The sequence below is a fragment of the Pteropus alecto genome, unplaced genomic scaffold (assembly GCF_000325575.1).
Source record: "Pteropus alecto unplaced genomic scaffold, ASM32557v1 scaffold52, whole genome shotgun sequence".
Taxonomy (NCBI): Eukaryota; Metazoa; Chordata; class Mammalia; order Chiroptera; family Pteropodidae; genus Pteropus; species Pteropus alecto.
In genome coordinates, this window is record NW_006433941.1 from 2,350,881 (window position 1) to 2,370,198 (window position 19,318).

General features: G+C 40.8%; 1 protein-coding gene across 3 annotated transcripts in view; it reads right to left on the reverse strand.

The window, feature by feature from the left end:
• The window catches only part of PMP22 (peripheral myelin protein 22), a 31,989-nt gene that overhangs the window by 1,353 nt on the left and 11,318 nt on the right, over positions 1-19,318 (reverse strand). For all 3 annotated transcript variants that reach the window (XM_025044399.1, XM_006908399.3, XM_025044398.1), the window contains exon 4: positions 8,199-8,338. In XM_025044399.1, coding sequence (XP_024900167.1) covers positions 8,199-8,338 — 140 coding nt within the window. The remainder of the gene's footprint in view (positions 1-8,198; positions 8,339-19,318) is intronic.

Here is a 19,318-nt window from a genome sequence, read left to right on the forward strand (position 1 = left end):
AACTAGGTGAGAGAAGGCGGAGTGGAGACACCCTCTCCACCACTCCCAGTGGAGGTTCCACAGGAACCTGGGCACCTGCCCATACCACTCATTGTTCTTGACCACACACACGTGCACTTGCACGCACACACACACACACACATACACACACACACACAACAGGTTGCTACAGGGAGGGGAACAGGGAGGACAGACAATGCTGTGCAAGAAGAAAATGTATAGCTCTGGAAGAAATTTGCTGCCAGATTCAGAGTTGAGAGGAGACTTGAAGAGATAAGAACACAGGAAGCAGTCCACTCCACTTCTCATCTACGTGACCCAGGCCATTATCTCTGAGGTCCTTTGCCATCTTTTCTGCCCATTTCTCTTCCTTTAACTGCCACCAATTCCCAGTTGGCACAGGTGGCCAGCAAGAATTTGGGTTGCAGGATGAACTTGCCTATCTTTTTCCAAGGATGGTTGGGTGTGGGAGCTCCTGGAAACCTGTGAATCACTATGCAAATGAGTGGGGTATTATCTAGAGCCAGTTAAACTGACACGACACTTTACTATTATCTGAATCATGTCATGGCAACGGTTTGGGGCTCTGGAGAGAAAATGGGAAGAACTCCATGTGAATTACCTTAGCAGGACTGCCACATAGAGATGGAGCAAGCAATGTCTATGAATACTGCTAGGCAGACAAAGGAATATAAGGAGATGAAAAAGAAGGTGAAGAGGGAAGAAGGAGGAAGGGCAGAATAAGAGCAGGATACGAAGCTGCAGAGTGGGGAGACTATTAGGGCCAAGCCCATCGCACCTGGTCCATATGAACAGTTCTCGGTACTCCCAAGGTCAGGTTTGAAACCCAAAGAGAGGTGAAAGGTATTAGATATATAGGTAGGTCAGGCCTCTTCCCCTTGCCCAGAACTGCAGCCCTTTGATATGGGAAGAAGAAAACCTCCACCTTAGTCCTCAAGTTGAAGTGTGACAGTCCATGCCCACCATGACAGTAAACATCCCCTGCAGGGAGGGGTCCAGTGACGTTGGCACCCCCACCTTGGAGCTGCACAAAGCCTACTCTGTTCTCTCTTGAAAACAGGGTCTTTGAGAGGCTCTGAGTGACTCTATTATAAATTCAGCAGGCCATGTGGGATCCCTGTGGTTCCAAAGCTCCCAATGACCCGGACCACCCACATCTAACCTCACTGCTATTTGGGCTGTTATTTGACTGGACACTGCAACTTTGTTTGAACAAAGTACAGAAGTGGGAATATGTCACGGTTACCACTCTAATACAATTGTCCTTCTGCAAATCAGAACAGAAAACTCCCACCCAACCGGCCCCTGTTGAGAAAGCCACACAATAGTCTTGGAACGACATTAGGATCGGATCCAGGACCCTGCTACCTACAGAAAGTTCAAGAGACAGCAAAAATGTTGGTGTCAGAGAGGAAACCACAGCTGGAGAATTGTTGTTTGAGGAATACAGTTTTGATCTGTTGGGAACACACTCAATTTGCTTGAGGTCCGTGATCCTCAATGATCTCCCCGACAGCTCCATGGCTCAACTCTCCAAAGAGCTAATTCTTGTCTTTCAGAAATACTGACGTTGTCTGTTGGGCTGGTTCTGACCTACCTAATGAGAGCAGGGCTATAAAAAGAGAAGCATGACCAAAGGAGAAAAGGAAGTATAAACAGCGTGCTAAAGGGCCAGGGCAGTGCTTTTCATGTTGGCAGGGCTTCCAGATGGGGTGTGTGTGTCTAACAGCACTGGCATGTAAAATACCACAGTAGCCATGTAGACCCACCATGATCAGATTTCACTAGCAAAAGAACATCAAAGAGAAAACATTTTGTCTATGACCAAGAGAGCTAGGGAGAGGCAGTACACACAAGTGCGATGACTAACAAGATGGCTTAATTTATATGATATTCACCCTAATGGAATCTCAGAAGTGAATGAATTTAAGCTTTGCTTTAATAAGCAATAAGCTTAGATACTTACAAAAGCAAAGAGAAGATACACACTTTATAATTATTGTTGTCAGAAGACTGATATTTAAGGTAACATATTATTACCAGGCTGCCTAAGTAAAGCAACAGATTTGCACTGGAATACCAAGCATACCAAGCAGTTAATGCCATACAATAGCCCCTAAAAGTCAAACCCTTTTCCTCATAAAGGAACTGTTACTGGCTTCCTCAGCAATCAGTAGGTGGAAAGGCATTTACAAAGGCACCCAGGATAAAGGTAAATGAAGCTATTGACATACCCACAGGTGTTCTGCTTTCCCCACAGATGAGCATTCTGTGCTTTGGAAGAAACAAGGGCGCCCTGAGAGAATCCTGAGTCTGGGCATAGAGGTCAGCTTTAAGTGGAAGGACACAGACCCTGTCCAGATTACATAGAAGTGTTGGCCATTCAGGAGTTCACAAGAGTTTCTACTTGTCTCAGGATGGCTGAGTCCGAAACAACTCTTTGAAAATTCTCCCTAAACCCCTCTTAAAGAGGAAATCTCAAGCCCCTTTTATAACAATTGCAACCATGGGTGAGCATTATAGCCCAGAACTTTTGGAAAGCAGAAACGAAGGGGCCAAAGACTAAGGAAGAAATAATGAGAATTCTCTAAACTTCCTTATGTCTATTCTGTTTAGTTCAGTGAACATGTAATGAGTGCTTACTGCGTGCAGGCACTGTTATAGATGCTAAGAGCACCAAGAATAATGATACCTGGCCCCTACCATCAAGGGGTAAGTATCATCCAGAAACAGACATGTCAGTAGAAACTTCCAATATTATATGATGTGACTTTGAAAGAGGGAGAGAGAAATGCACTGATGCTCTGAGAGGATGGATGGGCACTGAACCCAACCTGGGCACCTGGAGAAGCCTGACAGGGGAGATGGTTCTTGACCTGGGTCTAAAGGATGTGTAAGAGTTAGTCAGGTGAAGAAAGTTGGGAAGGGAACACAGGTAGAAGGAATAACATGAGTGAGGCAAGGAAGACTGAGAGAGCTTGGTGGAACCACCAGCAGGTCACAATAAGAGTGTCCCACAATATAGGGAGGGCCTTAATGGCGTATTGAAGAAGTTGTGGGGGGAAGCACATCTTTAGCAGAGGAGAAAGATGATCAGATGTGTATTTTGGAAAGATCACTTCTGCAGCAGTGTGGGAAATGCATTCAAGGGTGAGGGCAAGACAGGGGACAGGAAGGTGCATGAGTTGGCTTTTACACAGCTGCAATGCTCTTAGTGAGTAAAAGAAAAGAAATGGACATACATAGGCTGTTATATAGCGACAGGACTCAGTGGTGGAGTGGATACAGGGTGAGGGAGAGGGGATGCTGGCATGACTTCCTGGTGGGTTAACTTAGGTAGCTGGGAAAATGGTGATGACTTGGAAGCTTAGGGAATAAACAGTTTCAAGTAGTAAATAGTCAACAATATTAAAAGGAGTAGAGAAATTCAGCAAATGACTTAAAAGTAGACACCAGTAACCTTTGCACAAGCAGTTCATTTGAGAACCTGGAGCAGAAGCCAGAGTGAAGTTGGCTAGAAAGTGAACAGCAGGTGAAACCACCGAGCGAGTCAGTGAAAGATGCCTCAGTGGTGTTGGTTTAATGAATAAGCACCTTTGTCTCAGCCCACCTCATCCTTAGGGTGATAAGGTGGGGCAGGAAGAGGCTAGAAGATCTGTTACTCTGAAAGCACACTGGGGTCTATGTTTGACCTACACAGAGCCTTCTCTGTGCTTCTAGCCCAGTTTCCATCTTCAGCATCTAAGTGACCCCTGTTGCCTAGAAAGTCACCCACAGCGTTCTAGTTTCGGATCTGGGCATAGCCAGTGCAACATCTGGAATGATTCACTCAAAGGAGGGTTTCTAAATGTGGTATCTGACTAAAGCTGTCTTTGAACCAATCAGAACAGGGAGGTCACTTTGCCTTTATTAATCACCCAAATTCCTGTATCCTAAAGTCCTATTTCTATATCAATCTGTCTGACAAAAGAAACAAAACAAACAGAAAAAGTAAAACTCATTCAAGAGTCTCCTTCTTCCATGCTTTCTATTCCTCTTAATCATAACAAAGAGTAACTACACATGTGACCTGAGTTTGATTCTGCCAACGGAACACAATTATCCGGTCATCCAGCAAGTAAGTTATTCAGGGCCTTCTTCTATGTGGCATGCACAGAGCTCGTTGCTGGGGGTAAGTAGAACCAAACCCGACAGAGCTAGAGCAAGTAGTTATACTGTCTGGGAACAGATGGCTACAGCCTCTGAAAATAAGAATGATACCAAAAGCCAGATACAGGATTAGGCTGACCCTTCTCTAAGAAGGGGGTTTAGAATAAATGGCTCATGAAGAGGATGAGCTGTCTGTGGGGAACTGCCCTAGAAGACCTGACAGTGGGATTAGGGGCAATTTAATGTCTACACCTGTAGTCCCCGACCCCGGATGAACCTCAGAGTCAGAGGGAGCGGTCCCATCTATGAGCTCTTGAATGGAACTCTCCAGGGATGATGCCTGAGCACTGGCATTTTTCTAAAAAGCACTCCTTTTTCAAAAAGGTAGTTCTGATGTGCAGCTAAGATCGCAAAACACTTAACTAGATGAAGGCAGCTCTTGATATGTCTTCAAGAAGCAGCCGATATAAGAAATGTGTAATCAAGGAAAGATAGTTCTTAAATGTGAGGCTTGTGGCTTATTATGAAATGGAGAAGGGATGATACAGCAAAGCAGGTGGACCTATAACCACATGCAGAGCTGTAATCTAGAGCAAGGCAGAGACAGCTCCTAAATCTCTAGACAACCCCAAGAGCCCCACACACCTTGCACTTGCCTTCCCTGAACACTTATGTGTATAATCTATAAAGACCACAGCTAGGCCCCCCCGCCAAAGAGAAGCTATGCAGAGATAATCCAGCCTGCAAACGGCACTTGGGAGGCTCAGTGGAGATTCCAGTGGCTTCCACTTAAAATGCTTCAATGCTTTTAAGAAGTATCTGCCCTGCATGGACCCTAGCTACTGTGGCAAACACACTCTTAGATTTTACATCCCATGATTGTGGGGCTACTTTGTTCTTCCTTCCACCCTCCCTCCCTCCTTTCCTTTCCACTACTTGTTTTTTGTTTGTTTTAGTTTTTCATTTGTTTTAGTTTTTCTGACTTGTTCCTTGATATTACACTATAACTTTTCAGGCAGTCACCAGTTCTCAACTACAACAATCCTCCCTAGTTTTCTCTCTAGTTACTGGCTTCTTAATAGGCCCTGAGTTGGGAAAAATACACAATAAAGTTGATTTAGAATTGTCAGACATTAAAAGAGTCAGAACATCTCTAAGTTATGTCCTTAACTCTTTTAGTTCTCAATTTTAATGGGAAGACCCTACAGCAAGTTCAAATGCAACATTCCAGAGACCTGAGGTTTCCAGAAGACAAACTTCCAGATCCTTTTGACTGGAGTTAACAATTAAGAACAGAACATTCTTAGGACTTATAAATTACAACTGCTATTTTGGCTCAACACTTCTAATTCAAGATAAAATCTTACGCAAATATGGACAGCTAAACTGACAAACTGATAACTGAAAAGTAGGTCTTGCGAGAGATAAGCAGCTAGAGTTGAAAGAGATAAAGAACAACTCATGTGCTTTTACATTCAGAGGTTTTATAGGAGTTCTAAAAGGCTTGTATTGAGTTTAGAGAAGAATCAAAATAGTGAAGAGAGTATGGATGGTAAATAAACTTTGGAAGATTTGAAAACCTCAACACCTAAGAGTTTTGGGGTGAACAAAATATTTTAACACACAGTGCAGTGACAGCATTTGCAACTTAATGGTTCTTTTTTTAAAATTTATTTATTTATTTATTTTGGTGACATTGGTTAATGTAATCCAGTAAGTTTCAGGTATACATTTTAATAGTAAGGCATATATATTGCATTGTGTGTTCCTCTCCCATAGTTAGAGTTCTTTCTGTCACCACATATTTGACCTTTTTTACCCCGTTTACCTTCCCCCTTCCACCTCCCCCTTACCCTCTGGTAACCACTAGTCTATTGTTCATGTCTATGAGTCTCTGTTTGTTTGTCCTGTTTGTTGCTTTTAGGTTTAATGGTTCTTATCTTGGGATGTTGACGTTGCTAAAGAGGCATTGTTAGAGAATTTAAAGCTGAAATATCTCAGTGGGAAAAATGAAGAGGAAGATGCTGTGCTGACTGCTCTGAGAAGCCCCTTCAACAGTAACTTAGCTCCTCTTAGTCCAATATTTTTAGTTTGAGCAGCTCTGAAAGTGCAGGCTTGGGAACTTAGGAATAATAAATGACACAAATTTGCACCGATCTTCCACTGTAAATCAAATTCAATAAAAGATAATACAAAAAGCTGAGTTTCTGCCTTGAATTTTGTGTTCCATAAAAATTTTGGTGTATTCCATATCTCTAAATATAAGGAAATACCTACCTATATTCAGTTCCTGTGGTATGAGAGGTGTGAGCATTCAATTTCCTTGCATGAGCTGGGTGACCTTGGGCATTCGATTTATTCTCTCCCAGTCTCAGTTTATTTATCAGTAAAATATCAAGTGTGTATAGATCAAATATAAATATTTTATGAAACTTCTGCTTCCTAAGTCTATATTGCTTTATCTTGAGGATATATCCATTGACACAATGGATACGATTGCCATTTGATTTGATATCAAACTTAAACAGTGAACCAAAAAAGGAATCCCAGAATACATACTAGTTCTGTGTATTCCTTCTTGAAATGGAGTGAATAATGATAACTCTGCCTCAAATATACCTAGAAATGATCTCTTACTGTGTAATTACTAATTTAACAAAGCTGGCAACAATCCGGGAGCTTGGCTTATTATAATAAAACCTGTGCAAGAAGCAAACCACTATTTGGTTTTGAAATACTAAAACTGTGCATTTTGAAATGTTGTATTTAAGTATTTAATGAGAAGAGGGTCTCCAGGACCCTCTTTTTTTTTTCTTTTTCCCAGGAAAAGGTAACTCTCTGGCTTTTAGAAAAAGTCATCAACGTTCAACTTGGGGCTTTGTTTTACCATACAGCCCCGTGTAAGCCATTATATTGACCCATCCATCCATACATCAAGGACACATGGGCTGTTTTCAACCCTTCAAATGACTGCTCCTGAGTACCAGGTGGTGATTCAGCATCATGGACATTTCGACAACCAACTAAAACAAGAGATGTTATGCCATTTGCCTACTTAGACAGCCCAAATCTGGAACATCTCACAGTACCTAGACACACTCTGGTCCATATAGCGTTTGTGATTTTTTAACTTAGACTATAGAATCCACCACCATATCAGCCTCTTATTTCTCTCCTGTGTCCTGCTGACTCAGTCAATTGGCAATCAATGGACAAAAGGATAAGAGTAAATGAAGTAAGACATTGGGCAGAATCTAGAAACAAAGTTATAAGATGTCACCCTCTATAATAGACTCTAGGACTCTGCACATCATACATATAGATAACCTGTCCAATGGGGGAACTTGAAGGAAAGTTAGGGAGGAGATGAAGGAGATCTCTTGTATATTGTCATGGTCCCATGTTTGGAAGTGATGGCAGGTTAGACAAGAGTACCAAAATGAAGACACCTGTGGATGGCAACAGTAGGGCAAAGCCCAGTAGAACCGAGGAGATGGAGTAAAGGATAGAAAGAATTTGTAGTTTGGCTTCATCACTGCTTAGAATGAAAGACACATACCTGAGAACAGCTATGGCAGCTCTCAGCAGCATGTCAAGGCCATTTCCTGTGCTAAAGCCACCATGGTTCCTTACAGCATAACATAATCTATAGGAATCCTGCTTCAAGACTGGCCTCTATTGTACTGATATCCTCAGCATTTACCTCTGATTATGTGTCCAGATTGAAGCTTCCTTTCTGGTGATGGGTCTGGCTTGGTTAGGGACCTTCTCTCCAGAGCCCCAACTCCTATTTCTCATGCACATTATTCCATGGAGAAGTGGAGAGTTCCCAAATTCTAAGGTATATGCACACATACAGGTGCATAGCACACACACGCACTCACACACACCTGTAGTTTATGAAAACCATCAACTGGGCAGACTCAAGAACATCAATCATTCTGGAGCCACATCCTTCTATTAACTGATCATTCTGCAGCCTTGGATGGGCCCAGCTTCCATGTGGACTTTATTGTCTCCAACTTACCAGCAAGGATTTGGAAGAATCCAGTGATATAAAACCGGCCCCCCTTGGTGAGGGTGAAGAGCTGGCAGAAGAACAGGAACAGGGACATAACACTGAAGATGATGGACAGGATCATGGTGGCCTGGACAGACTGCAGCCATTCTGAAAGGACAAGACACTAGGTTAGGAGAAGCCAGCCATGGCCAGGGGAGGGCTCTGCCATGACCCCTGAGAGCCATAGCCCACCCAAGCAGCAGAAGCCATCTTTTATAAACAGAATCAATTCACTTTTGTACTCTTAAAGTCAATTGTGGACATTTTAAGAAAGGGCTGCAAGAAAATATCTACAGTCCCACCACCAGTAGTTAAACTCAAGTTGAAATAAATTAAATTCTCTTCCGGTCTTTTTGCCAAATGTATTACTTACACATGTGTGTGTTAAAAGGGGTCTGAGCCCCATCCACTGCCTTCTATCATCTTGCCCTCAGGGGTTTTTGAAGGGCTCATTGGAACCCTTGTATTACAAGAGTAGTTTAAAACTACTTTTCAAAATTACAGCATCCCCCAAAGAGATATAGATATCTTGGGGATGAATGGGAAGAAGAAAATGGTGTTGGAGCCAAAACTAACTTTGCAGAAAATTGGAAGAAAACGCTGATGGAGAAGAACACGCTTTCTATAGCCACAAAAATTCATTGGCTTAGCCAAGCTATATCTTTTCTTATTCAATCTTGATCCTCATCATTAACCTCAGCAAAAAGCAGTTTGTGCTCAGTCAGATCATGTGCTCAGTGATCATGGATTACAGTTCTGCGTCTTCATTGAACTCCCTAGCTTTAGATCAAATCTCCAGGCTTTCATCTGAAATTCAGGCAAAGAAGAGAATTCTGTAGTTCACCATCTACTGCAAAACAATGTCATTTCAGCAAGGAAGGAGAAGAGGACACAACTTGTATTTGGCACTACAGAGGAAAACCTACAGTGTCCACCTAGGAGAGCTGCATTTGGTCTTGCCCATCTGTCACCTGTAGCCTTTCTTCCAAGTGCCGAAGAAACACTGGGGTGGGCACTTTTCCTCTAAACAAGGAAAAGCAACTGGAGAAGCCACAGGGTTTTATCTTCTCCTCTCAGTAACTGGCTAATGTGTAATGGCTTAGAAAAACACACATCAGTGTTTAACACAGCATTAGACGCTATGAAATGTGGATGGTTTATAATTGATAACTGAAAAATAAACCTGGCTTCTGTTACAGGTAGTAGCTCATGGCAGAGCTGTAAGGGTTTTGATTAGATTAACTGCTACTGGAGTGTCACACAAGATTTTTCCAGACACAGACTAGAAGCATTTTAGAGTTGGAAGAACCATGAGAGAACAACTAATTCAGCTCATTTCTATTGAAAGAGATTTCTGGGGATATTTGGATGTGCCCAGTTGGCACAGCCAAACCTGGGAGGTCCTTGATTCCAGTCTAGTATTCTTTTCACTATGACAAAACATATGCATCTTTTATATTTTATTTTTTCAATTTCTTTATCAACTAAGATAAGAAACTGATGTCTAATGGGTTGTGAGCCATCTTGACTTCATTTTTATATGCCCCTAATTAAATCTGTCTGTATCCAGCAAAGTGGTTCTTCTGGAAGAACAATCTGCAATAAAGCTAATGTTGCCATAATCTTATTTTTAAAAAATAAATCAATTATCCAGCACTCTGGTAGGTGAAACTAAAAACATAAAGAAATCTGAAACACAAATCCAGAACTAAAACAGTGATTCAGTTTTGCTAGAAAATGTCCTTCAATGTACACTCACATAAGGAGCATGGCTGGTGCACATGATATCCTGGACTTCCTTCTGCAATTCTGAGATCTTACCTCAGTCTTTATCCCCCCCGTCATTAACAACAGGAACTTCTACTAGACCTCATATTTAGAGAAAACTCAAAATCTTCTTAAATCTACATGAATCGGAAAAGTCCCTTAGACTTAATAATGTAACTAAATCATTCCTAAAACTTCTTTTAATGATAATTTGAACTTTGGTCCCAATTTCATTTCAAGTGAAATATTTTGCCATCAGTTGTTTCTCAAATCAGATCAGAACTAGAAAATCAAGGAAGTTTTTATTCAATGAGCATGTGTTGAACACCTACTATTTTAAGCCAAGCCCTTTGGCTGGCTTTGGGGATACCAAGTTGAAGGTTTTCAAACATAAGCACTATAAATAGAACACATACACAAAGACAGCAAGTCTAACTATATCATCAATCACATGTGAATGGGTTCCAGTCACTTATTATAAGATGTAGAATTTCATCTTGAATTACATAATTCAGTCTGATACAAGAGATACACTTAAATCAAAGAACAGTCAAAAATCAAAGATTTTTAAAAAGAGTCACCAGGCAAATATTAACAAAAAGAAAGCAGGGACAGTAATAATAGCATCAGGTAAAACATAATTTAAATTGAAAAGGATGAAAGTGGCCAAAAGAGATATTTCATAGTGAGGAAAGATCCAATTTACCATGAAGAAATAATAGTCATAAATCTTTATGAATATAATAACATGGCCTGGAAAAAGTACAAAGCAAAAAATAATTGAAATATAAGAAGAAAATGATAAAACTACAATCATAGTAGAAGACTTCAGTATATCTCTCTCAAAATAGATAAATCAAGCAGATCAAATATACAGCAAGGTACAGATTATTTATATAACAGAATTAACCAATTTGATTTAATAGATATGTAGGAAATTTGTGTGCATATAACAAGGACTAAAATATTTTTCAAACACATATGGAGCATTCTTACAAACTAAGTATTTAGGCAACAAGAAAATCTCAATAAATCTCAAAGAAAGCAGACATGATATAGGCATGACTAAAAGCAAATAGGAAGTAGAAATTAAAACCAAACTAGTCAAAATAAATTTGGGGATTTAAAAATAGTATTCCAAATAATTCCTTAAATAAAGAAATCAATATGAGAAGGAAAAATTTCTTCAGCAAGAAGTGATATTGAGAGTACTACATATCAAACCTGTGGGCTGTGGCCCAAGCAGTACTCAGAGGAATAAGTATACCCGTAAAGCATTTACTAGAAAAGTATTGAAAAAGAAAGAACTAAATTTTCAACTCGAGAAGTTAGAATAGAAAGAATTAAATCCAAAATAATTGACTTAATACTGATAAAAGTAGAGATTAATAAAATAGAAAAATAAGACAAAGATATACTTAATTAAAGAATCTCGTTCTTTGGGTGGAGGGAATCAATAAAGTAGATAAATTTTGTTAAAGCACATAAAAGAAGTGTTAAAGAAACAGAAATATACTATGTTTCCAGATAGAAACAAAGTCGTAAAGATGCCAATTTTCTCCAAACTAATCTACAAATGCTGTCCTAATTAATATCTCAATTAGACTTTGACAAAATGTTTCAATAATTCATCTAAAAGACAATGAGCAATAATAGCCAAGAAAAGTTCTGAATCAAACACAGTAATAACAAAAACCAAAAGCAGACAAATAAACAAAATCAATGAAGCAGGACATCACCTACCAGAAGTCAAACATCTAGATATACGAAGCTTATATAATATTTATATTATAAAATTTTAATAATTCAAACAATGTGGTATTAGCCATGAAAGAGAAATAAAACAATGGGATAGAATTAAGACTTTGGAAGTGTACATGTGAATTTAGTAGACAGTAAACATAATACATAAACCAGTAGGGAAAAAATACCAGTAGGGAAAAAATAAGTTGTATCTGTTGTATTTTTTCCCTACTGGTTTATGTATTATGTTTACTGTATACTAAACTGTTGGCTATCTATTTGTCAAAAATAAAATTAGTTCTCTAGCTCACATCATGCACAAAATTCAATTCCAGATGCATCAAAGATCTAAGTATATACTTAAAAAGCCATATAGACACATGATTCACAAAGGAGAAATATGAATAGCCAATAAACATATTTAACGGTACTCATCCTCACTAGTAACCAGAAAAATGCGAGTAAAATCCACAAAGAAAGTGATATCAATGTTTATCTATCAAATTGGCAGAAATCAAAAACAGGCGATATCAACAGAGTACATGTGTGATAGATACCTCTATATACTGCTCATAGGAATGATACTAAAATAATCCTTTTGTGACCAGCAATTTGGCAGCACATATTTACGTTTTTAAATGCCTATAACATGACTCTACAAGTTAATCATGATATTCTGGATAAATACTTACACATAAACTCAAAGAGAAATGAATAAGTATGTAGTTTGTAACATCATTCCTATGAGTGAAAATAAGGGTATAACACTTTAATGGAATATTTTTAAACAGTTAAAAAATCATGAGTTAGAAAATGAATAATCTTTGAAAGATCCCCAAGACAACGAGAAAAGTAAGGTGTACACACAACATGATGTCATTATATAAATACCCACCAAAAAAATTAGATCTGTGTATATATACATATACATGCATGATTGTGTTCATTGAAAAAAGAGCCACTGATGTGCTAAACTAATATCAGTGTTACCCCAAGAACTTGGAGCTGAAATGAAGGAGATTTTGGTCATGAAGGTTTTTCACTTGATCTATATCATTTGATTTATTTTTAATAAGGAGAATATTTTCATGTAATATGTGAATAATTAAAACCAATTTAAAAGATTACAAAGTAATGAAGACATGGCAGTCCATAATAAATTAGGATTCCCAAACTCAAAGAGCTGCTGGGGTCCTGGGCAGGACTAGGCTTCCACATGCAAAGAGTAAAAGCACTTTTCCTTTCCTCAGCTGCTTCATATGGGTACAGAGGGAAAAACTGAGCAAGCCAAGAGGAAGCAGCCGCCATTCTGGCCCAAAAAGGCTGGCTGAAGATCCTAAAGTCCTGAGGCATTGTTCCAAGGGAAACTCATGATGCCCTGAGCAGATTCTGAAGTTTAGAAGGCATTGCTCCAGAGCCAGAATCATTTATCGGAACTGGATGAGACCAATGGCAGGCAGTAATGGAGAGCAGATATCACACTCTCGGGGCATGGCAGGTATTTGGATATCCACGTGAGGATATTTGAAGACTGATTCCACTCTGGCAGTTGTGTGCTCTGGTTAGAAAAGCCCAGGACGGCTCTGTCACTTAGTTCTGCTTAACTTGCCACTTAACATTTTTTTGGCCTTGAATTCCTCTTCTCTAAGACGATTTACTATGTCATAGGGTTATTGTCATGATCAAACAAAAGAGTTGATATAAAAGCATTGTTAAAGGATGGTATAAATAATCTCATTTAAATGGCTTGTGTTGAGAATCAGGTTAAATAGCATTTATAGACTATTCCAGCATATGGGGCATCTCCATCTGGGACATACAGTGTTTACATAAGCCATACTATTAGGGCACCAATCAGAACTCCAAAAAGTATTTTGATACAACTTTATATCAATTCATATCTAATCTTCAACACCAGTGTAGGCACATTATCTGTGAAGAGTCAGACTGTAAATAGTTTAGTCTTGGCAGGTCACATGGTCTCCTGGCAGCTACTCAACTTTGCTATTTTAGCACCAAATAGCCTTCAGCAATATGTAAACAAATGGGTGTGGGTCAGATTTGGCCTGTAGCCTATAGTTTGCCAACTTCTGCTATAGCCAAATAAATCAAATGTACAGGAAATAATTATTAGAGTTAGATGCAATGGAAAAAAAGCTGTCAATTACGAACCTGTTTTATACAGAGAGTACAGAACCTAAAGTGAGGCCAATGTTCCAAGTGGCAAATCTGAACTTCAGCCTAAGCCCCAGGGCAGTGATATACTTTCTCTCAAACTGCAAGTTCACAATTATTAGCAGAGCCTATGACGAGCATCCACTGTTATTCTGCAGGCCTCTCTCAGGGCCTAGGCCAAAGTGGGTGCCTGGTAAACATTTGCGGAATTCCCAGTGGCAGCATTTTAATTTCCAACCCTGGTGCTGAGCACAGAAACTAAAAACTCTAAAATTCTTTGCAGACCTACTGTTTTAATGGCAGTGTCAGGTGAAAGGCCTGCAGACAGCTTTTAGACATGGCCTTGGCTGCAGGCAGACCCAGCTCCCCAGCACATCGGGAAAGCTAGAGTTGCACAATGATCAAAGCTTGCTTCAAGATCAGATCCCTCCTGCTTGGCAGCTAAGCAGTGAAGGAAATACATCCACCCCCTCAGCTGTATTCTTAGCCTGGGGCCTACAATCTAGTAAGGTAAGGGCCCAGAAAGGATGAAGCACTTTTAAAAGCACAAGTTCATTTGGGTCCTTCTGTATCTTTCATCGCCAACATAGAGTTGCCCGCCTTTCTTGTCCCCTGATCCTCCTCAAGTCCCACTCTGGACAATTCATGAAAGCTTTCTGATTCAATCGAGAGAACAGGTTTTCTTAAAAGTGAAAGAAAGGGTGGTTGCAGAAGAGTCAGAACATAAATTAGAGGGCCATGAGAGGAACAAGCCACAAGGAAAGAGGCCATCAGAGGGGGTGAACTCAACCACAAGAGATAGCACTGCACATTTGCATAATGCTAGTGTAGGGTGTTCTCAAAAGCACATGACCAACAAGGCCTGAGTCCCCCCCCTCACACCTCCCAACTCACTGCCATCACACAAATCCCCATTTTCCTACTTCTCAATGCCATTCCAGAAATAGCTGACTTGCCAAGAGGCCTTCATCCTAAACAATGTAACCTTTGCACTACGTTTCACCCACCAGCTGGAGTCTGTACAGAGCCCAGCATGACCCTCCCTCCAGGACCTCAACTTCTTCCCCATCCAGACCAGCTGCTAACTTTGAAATAGGGCTCAGGTCTCAGGCCAGCTTTGCCGAGGCTCATGAAGAATGCAAGCCACAGGGGAAAGCTACATGTTGGCTTTCAGCCCACAGACATGGGCCTGGAACTCACGACCATAAGAAAGCCACATGGGAGGCTCTGTCAACACATCATGGTGGGGATTTTAACGAGGACAAAACTCATGGCTGGTGACTAGTGAACACAAACTGCTCGGTAATTAGTAAGAACCTTTACATCAAGGTGTTTCGGCTAAACCTGATACAATCATTCAATTAACTGCACTTCAAGTTAAGAGGCTTCCTGATAAGCACAGGAACAAGTTTTAAAGAGTCTAACTTATATTTGTGGTTTGACACCAATTGTCTTGTCCTGCTAACAAGTCCTTGGACTTGAAAAGGGAATGTAATACAGTCACTGAGGTACCTGAAGTTACCTGACAATTAAGCTATTTGAGGTTTCTTTTATTCCCTGGCTGGAAAACTCTAGTAACAGGAGGATCAGATTAGGTGGTGTTTCCCAAAGAATTGTTATTGGAAGATTTACCCCACCAATAGATTAAAAAAAAAAAAAAATAGAGGAAGTGGGTTTCAAGTATATTACCTCTTTCCTTAGATATTATAATGAACAATGAAATAGTCTTGCCATTAAAGGAAAAAGCCTATTTAACTTCTAAATTTTAGTGTTTTTCAAATTGATTTATCAGAGAACCTTTTTTTAAAAAGAATAGCTCACTTAGAAATGCTGGGTTTGGCCACAGAAAACGACAGTGATGAGGAAAAAGGCACTTTTAGTTGCCTGATCATGAGCTGTACTAATGGAGAATGTACAGGGGATGAGGGGATGACTGAGTTGTTTTCAAGATCTTTGGGCTTAAAAGGCATTCTCCATATAAAAATAATCAGAATCCTCCCCTTCTTTTTATTTCTAAAGTATTAAAAAAGCCCAAGCATCATGCAAATTAAGAGCTAGAATCAATACATCCACCAGTCACAGTTAACCACCAACATGTCCTTCCCCAAGTACACCCTTCTCTCCTCCCCAAACCTACTGAAGTTCTACATGATTTCCAAGGCTCAGCTCAAAGGCTGCCTCCACTCAGAATGCCTCCATCACAATTACATCCTGAATGTGAAATGGCCCCAGGGACTCATGTGATATGGGCGCGGACTCCAGGTCCTATCTCCACACTCACCCAGGGCCCCTGCCTCAGCTTCCCATTTTGTTAGAGGCAGACCTAGCACAGAAAAGCAAGGACTCTTGATGCCCAGTCTACTGGGTGTTCCGCTACAACACAGTGGGGTTACTGAGAAGTTCAACAATATGTTTGAAAACTAATGAATTAAATGATCCTACTGCCTTTCTTTACGTTTAGAATCCACAAAAGATAGAGATGGAGGATGGTATAGTAGGATAAAAAGAGATTCCCCCATGCATATCAACCTCCCAAGCCAACCACCGACCCAGCTTCAGAGGAGCAAAAAAAGGCTCATGACCACTATCCTTTACACAGTTGGAACTTCAGAGGAATCCTGCCAGCACCGGAGAAGTCACTGAAATAAAGAAGGCATCATCTAGAGAAAGAAAGACTCCAAGAAGATAAAACTTTAGTCTCCAAATATTTTAAGAGTCAGTCCAAGGACACTAAAGAGATTTAAACTCCTTGAGAATGAGCCATGCAATAGAGTAATACCAGACATGAAAAAAGACAACCAGAAATGACCGAACTAAAGAGGGGATAGACTTGGGTTTAAAATAATTTCTTAATGACAAGATGACATATCATGGCATTCCCTCCACATCACTGTTCACTCCTTCCCAATCTCATCTGCTAACCCTTTCCTATATCCCTATAAACCCCTGGAATAATGTAAGACTTAGCTCTGGACTCTGTTCTATTCTTTCCGCTTCTTCCTCTCTACTCCCCTAGCAATTTTATTCAGTACCATAATATTAAATACTCCCTGTATAGACTAACAGCTCCCATATTTGAATTTCTAGCCCAGACTTCTGCCCTGAGCTACAGATATCGAAATCCAAATGTTCTGCTTACATTCTACACTCTCAACATCACAGCCAGAATGCGCTTTCAAAACACAAATCAAATCCCACCACCCTTCTGCTTAAGATTCTCCAATGGTGTCCCAATTGTGCTTCTCAGTACCATGGCCTGTGAGTCTCTAACAATTCAGCCCTCATCTCCCTCTCCTTCTGCACCTCACATCCCTTCCACCAACTAGCACACTCAGCCACCCCAGCCCCTGTCCCTAGTAGACACATCAAGACTTTCCTGCCTCAGGGCCTTGGCCCTTTTCATCACCTCCTGAAAATTTTTTCCCGTGGTTCTTCACATGACTGGTCCCTCCCCATATTTTAAGTCTCAATCCACATGACTATGAAAGAAAGAGGCCTTTCATGACAATCTGCTTCCTTCCCAGGGGTGACTTCCTACTTCATCACCGTATTTGTCTCTTGCAGAGCCCTTTCCACCATTCACAATTACTTATTTCTTATATAGTCTCTATCTCCCTCAAGTAACTGTGAGCTACATAAGAACAGGGTCTTTCAGGTCTGTGTGCCCAGTTTCTGGAACAACGCCTAGTACACAAGATGTATTCAGTATACTCGAAGAATAAATGAATGGATCACACTGTTAGCTCCTTGAATGAAAAGGGCACTCTTGAAAGGTAGCAAGTTCCTCATCACTGGTAGGATGAACACGTGGTGGGCATATTGCAGGTTTGGCAGCTAGGTGGGATGGGGTGGTGGGATGGACCTGATAACCTACCAGGTCCCTGCCAATGTTGGGAGTCTAGGTGTGTGTCGATGACTGCATACTCAGAAGGCTTCTTGCTAGGCATTCTTCTCTCACTAAAATCACCTACAATCTCAGGCTGCATCATGGCTAATCCCTGCTCCTGAAATACAAGGAATGCTTTCTTGACGCTGGTGAAATTCTGGGGATGCAATTTCAATTTTTCAAAAAGCGAAGACTGTGAGCTTCAAGGGCCAGATAGTTCAGACACAGGTCTGAACGATCATTCCAAATTAGCTCCTGACTGTTGGCCTTTGATGAGAAACTTGAAGAGTTGAAACATCAACATTATGACACCACATCCCACGCCCTGGACTTCCTTCACCTGCCAGGGCCTCAGCATCCCACAAGGGCCTGTAAAATCAAGAGCCATTACTTGGGCACAGATTGTGGGTTAGCCCAGGGAGCCACAAAGATTTTAAATTGCAAAACATGAACCCACAAATGCAGAGGGCCTCCTGTGCTTACTAAAATCTAACCAAAAGCTGAGCCACAAACAAGAAATAGTCTAAGACCTTGACAAAATGACAACACCTCTAAAGGGATAAACAAGATAAATCTGGACTCATAGGAGGCACAGACAACAGGAGACCAGCACGCACTACAGTTGGAGGCTCTTGAGACTGGCAAAAAAATTTTTTTTTTAATTTTCAATCCAAAGCATTGGTCTAATGTTGCCCACTACCTGTTGATTGCCATGAGTTTGTCACTGTTGCTTAGAATAGAAAGGAAAGGCAGAGAGTGTTCATTTTCTTAGCTTCTGATCTTGACTCCAATCCACACCCTGTGGCAGAGAAGTCCTGCCTGGCATCACTGGGAAATGGAGGAGGAGGCATGTGTGCAGCTGTCTTTATACACGAGAGGTGGCAACGGATGGAATAGACTGGAGGAAGGCCCGATATTTTCCTTCATGCTTTCATGTTGAGCATGGGCCTCCTCTTTAAAAATGAAATTGCTTCAAAAATGTATACATTTTATATGCCTAACATTTCAATATGAAAAAGTTTATCAACTCTCTTCTGAGCCAAGAGAGGGCTTTCTAAGTTGGGACAGGGAATGGGAGACGAGTTTTTCTGAAGATATTCTCTGCCTGGGTCTTGCCTCTGTCTGATTCTCTGAAGCTAATGAAGACCAGGCCAAGGGGCAGGGCAAGGCCAGGGCTGTGCCTTTCTGTCTTCAGGCTCTTCCAAGTAGCTGGAAGCTGAACTCTAGTCCTCTGACCCATTCTGCTACACACCAGGCCCACACAGATAAAATAAAAAGTGGGAGAATGCTTGTGCATACTTGGACTTAAAATATGGATAATTTTGAGAATTCAAAACAAAAAGCATTAGTTCACTCAATACAAGGCAAATGTTTTGTTAACCTCAGTAAATTTTAAACTCACCCTGGTGTGAAGACCCTAGGGAGATGCTGGAGAAGAGACTGGGTGCGCCCCACCCCCAGATCCCTGCCAGAGATGCTCAGATCTTATTAGTTTGAAAACCAAGGCTCCAGGAACT